The following is a 2,251-nucleotide window of genomic DNA, read 5'->3' on the forward strand; positions in this document are numbered from 1 at the left end:
CTAGAAAATGGTGAACAAGTTGCATATACAGGAAGTAGGGGCGAGCCATACGATACAGTCCTGCCAATAACCAATTGTTTAAATACCGGTATACACCGGTCGGTATTACTGGTATTTGAGCTTACTCGATATTTTAATCCTGGTTTTTATCCGGTATTTTTACTATTTCATACCGGCCGGTATTTCCGATATTTCTTGGTATTATCATTCCGGTATTTTTATTTTGTTTTTTTGAAATTTTTTTAAATATTTTTTTATGATACTTTAATCTTAGTTTTTGTTATTTGTGAACTTTAAACCTAATATCTTGTTATGAAATAACTATTTGGTATTATTTTTGAGTGAGTTATAATTTTTTTTTTGATTATTTTCGTTAAATTATAACAAATTTTGTAGATTAATAATAAAATAAACTAAAATAGTCGTATCGGCCGGTATTTCCGGTAATTCCAATAATACCAGTAATTCCGTGAATTTTTTCTACACCGATATAATTAAAATACCGGTTTTTAAAATATTGCAATAACTTGTATTATAGAAAATTTTCAGTATTCCACACTTACATATTTTGACTAAGACAACACTCTGCCAATATCCCACCAACATAAAGATGTGCAAAACTAAAAAAATTTCAATAAAAATAAAACACAGATTAGCAACGGTTTGGCGTACATACAACCAAGATTATTCATGACTAAATACCTTCCTAGTGATAATTAACCATACGCTACACGTTACGCTAACTCATTAACTAAACTTTTCAAGAGTAAACAACGATAGAGTTGTGTTGTGTCGTTTGACGTGGTCTTTTCACCACCTCTACATAGTCATCTTCACTTGTCGCATCAGCATCACAACTGGCCCTTGGAGTTTCACTTTCATCGGACGATTTTGACCGCCTTGTTGACCATTTTTTCTTGGTCACTTTGGCTAGAAGTATCTTACCTTGGCTTCTAATGAACTTGAATACACATTTATCTCCTAAAGATAATTTATTACTTCGGAAAAATTGACGCCATCCCGTACTCAACATGTACCTTTCTGATTGAAACGATCTATCCAACCGCAAGCCCATGGGCCACTCTTTGCCCTTAAGATTCTTCACTATCAGACTTCCTCCCCGGGCGTCTATTCCAGGCAACCCAGTAAAATGTGCCGGAAGCCGCTACGACGCCAACATGCGACACAAAGTTACTTTATTGTATATCAACACAACTTACTGTTTACTATTTATTTAACGTAGCAGGCAATAGAAATAGATGATGTTTCTTTGCATAAGTGCATAACTAAATTAAATTAAACGGTGTTACCAATTTTTTTTTCAATAATAAGCGACTTAAATCTTGATATCATAAAAAACTTAAACTTGATAAACCAACTTTTTTTTCAATAAAAATTGTTTTTTTTTTCTCCATAAACTTTACTTTTTAGTTATTTTTTAATAGCTAAACATTTTATTTCCCCAAATGGCATAAGCCTATGCCAACTGAACTAACCCCAAATTTTGACAAATTTACTTTATTTTATACAAAGCAATAGTGCAAAACATAAATCATACCAATCTTCTTTCATGGGTTTTAGACATTGTTGACACAAATGAAGGATCACCATCACCAAGAACATCAACATCATCATAATCATCACCATGATTATTACCATTACCATCATCATCATCAAAAACATGTTCTTTTGGTGGCACAACATGCTCTTTTGGGGGCATAACTTTTTCACAACCATTTGGATTATAAACCAACATTTTGAAAGTGGATCTATTAGCAAACCAAATGACAAGAAAATCTCCAAAACCCAAAAGTTTATCTTGAACTACATTGTTCCATCCATCTGTAAAACAGTAATTTTCTCCAATCTTTTCTATCTTTAATCTCCAGAAATGACATCCATTTGCACACTGAAGTACTATTGGGCCTTTTGGCATTTTGTTTTTTAAGTGCATGCAAACAAAATCAGGTGGCAATGGCTACAAAATAATTGAAGGATTCTATATCAATATAAAATGAAATGAATATATAATGTAAACAAAATAGAGTTTGAAAAATGCATGTGAAGAAAATCAGTACCAAGTGATGGGCAGATGGATCTAGCAACATTTTGAAGAAGGAAGGAGGCCGCCGAGAACCCATTGATTGAATTTGGTAGAGAATAGAGTGAGAGATGTTGATGGCAATTACCTAGCCTATGAGCCACAAACTATACAGAGTGAGTAGGAATTTTCTGTTTTCTGGTTAAAAGG

General features: G+C 33.0%; 1 protein-coding gene across 1 annotated transcript; it reads right to left on the reverse strand.

Moving 5' to 3' along the window:
* Positions 1–660: 660 nt before the first annotated feature.
* Positions 661–2,141, reverse strand: LOC122597416 (B3 domain-containing protein REM5-like). Its single transcript, XM_043770013.1, has 3 exons — positions 2,079–2,141; positions 1,559–1,978; positions 661–1,165 (listed from the first exon to the last, which is right to left on the reverse strand). The coding sequence occupies exons 1-3, from the start codon at positions 2,139–2,141 to the stop codon at positions 761–763; spliced, it is 888 nt and encodes a 295-aa protein (XP_043625948.1). The 3' UTR covers positions 661–760.
* Positions 2,142–2,251: the final 110 nt, after the last annotated feature.

This window comes from Erigeron canadensis, chromosome 4, assembly GCF_010389155.1.
Source record: "Erigeron canadensis isolate Cc75 chromosome 4, C_canadensis_v1, whole genome shotgun sequence".
NCBI classification, from domain to species: Eukaryota; Viridiplantae; Streptophyta; class Magnoliopsida; order Asterales; family Asteraceae; genus Erigeron; species Erigeron canadensis.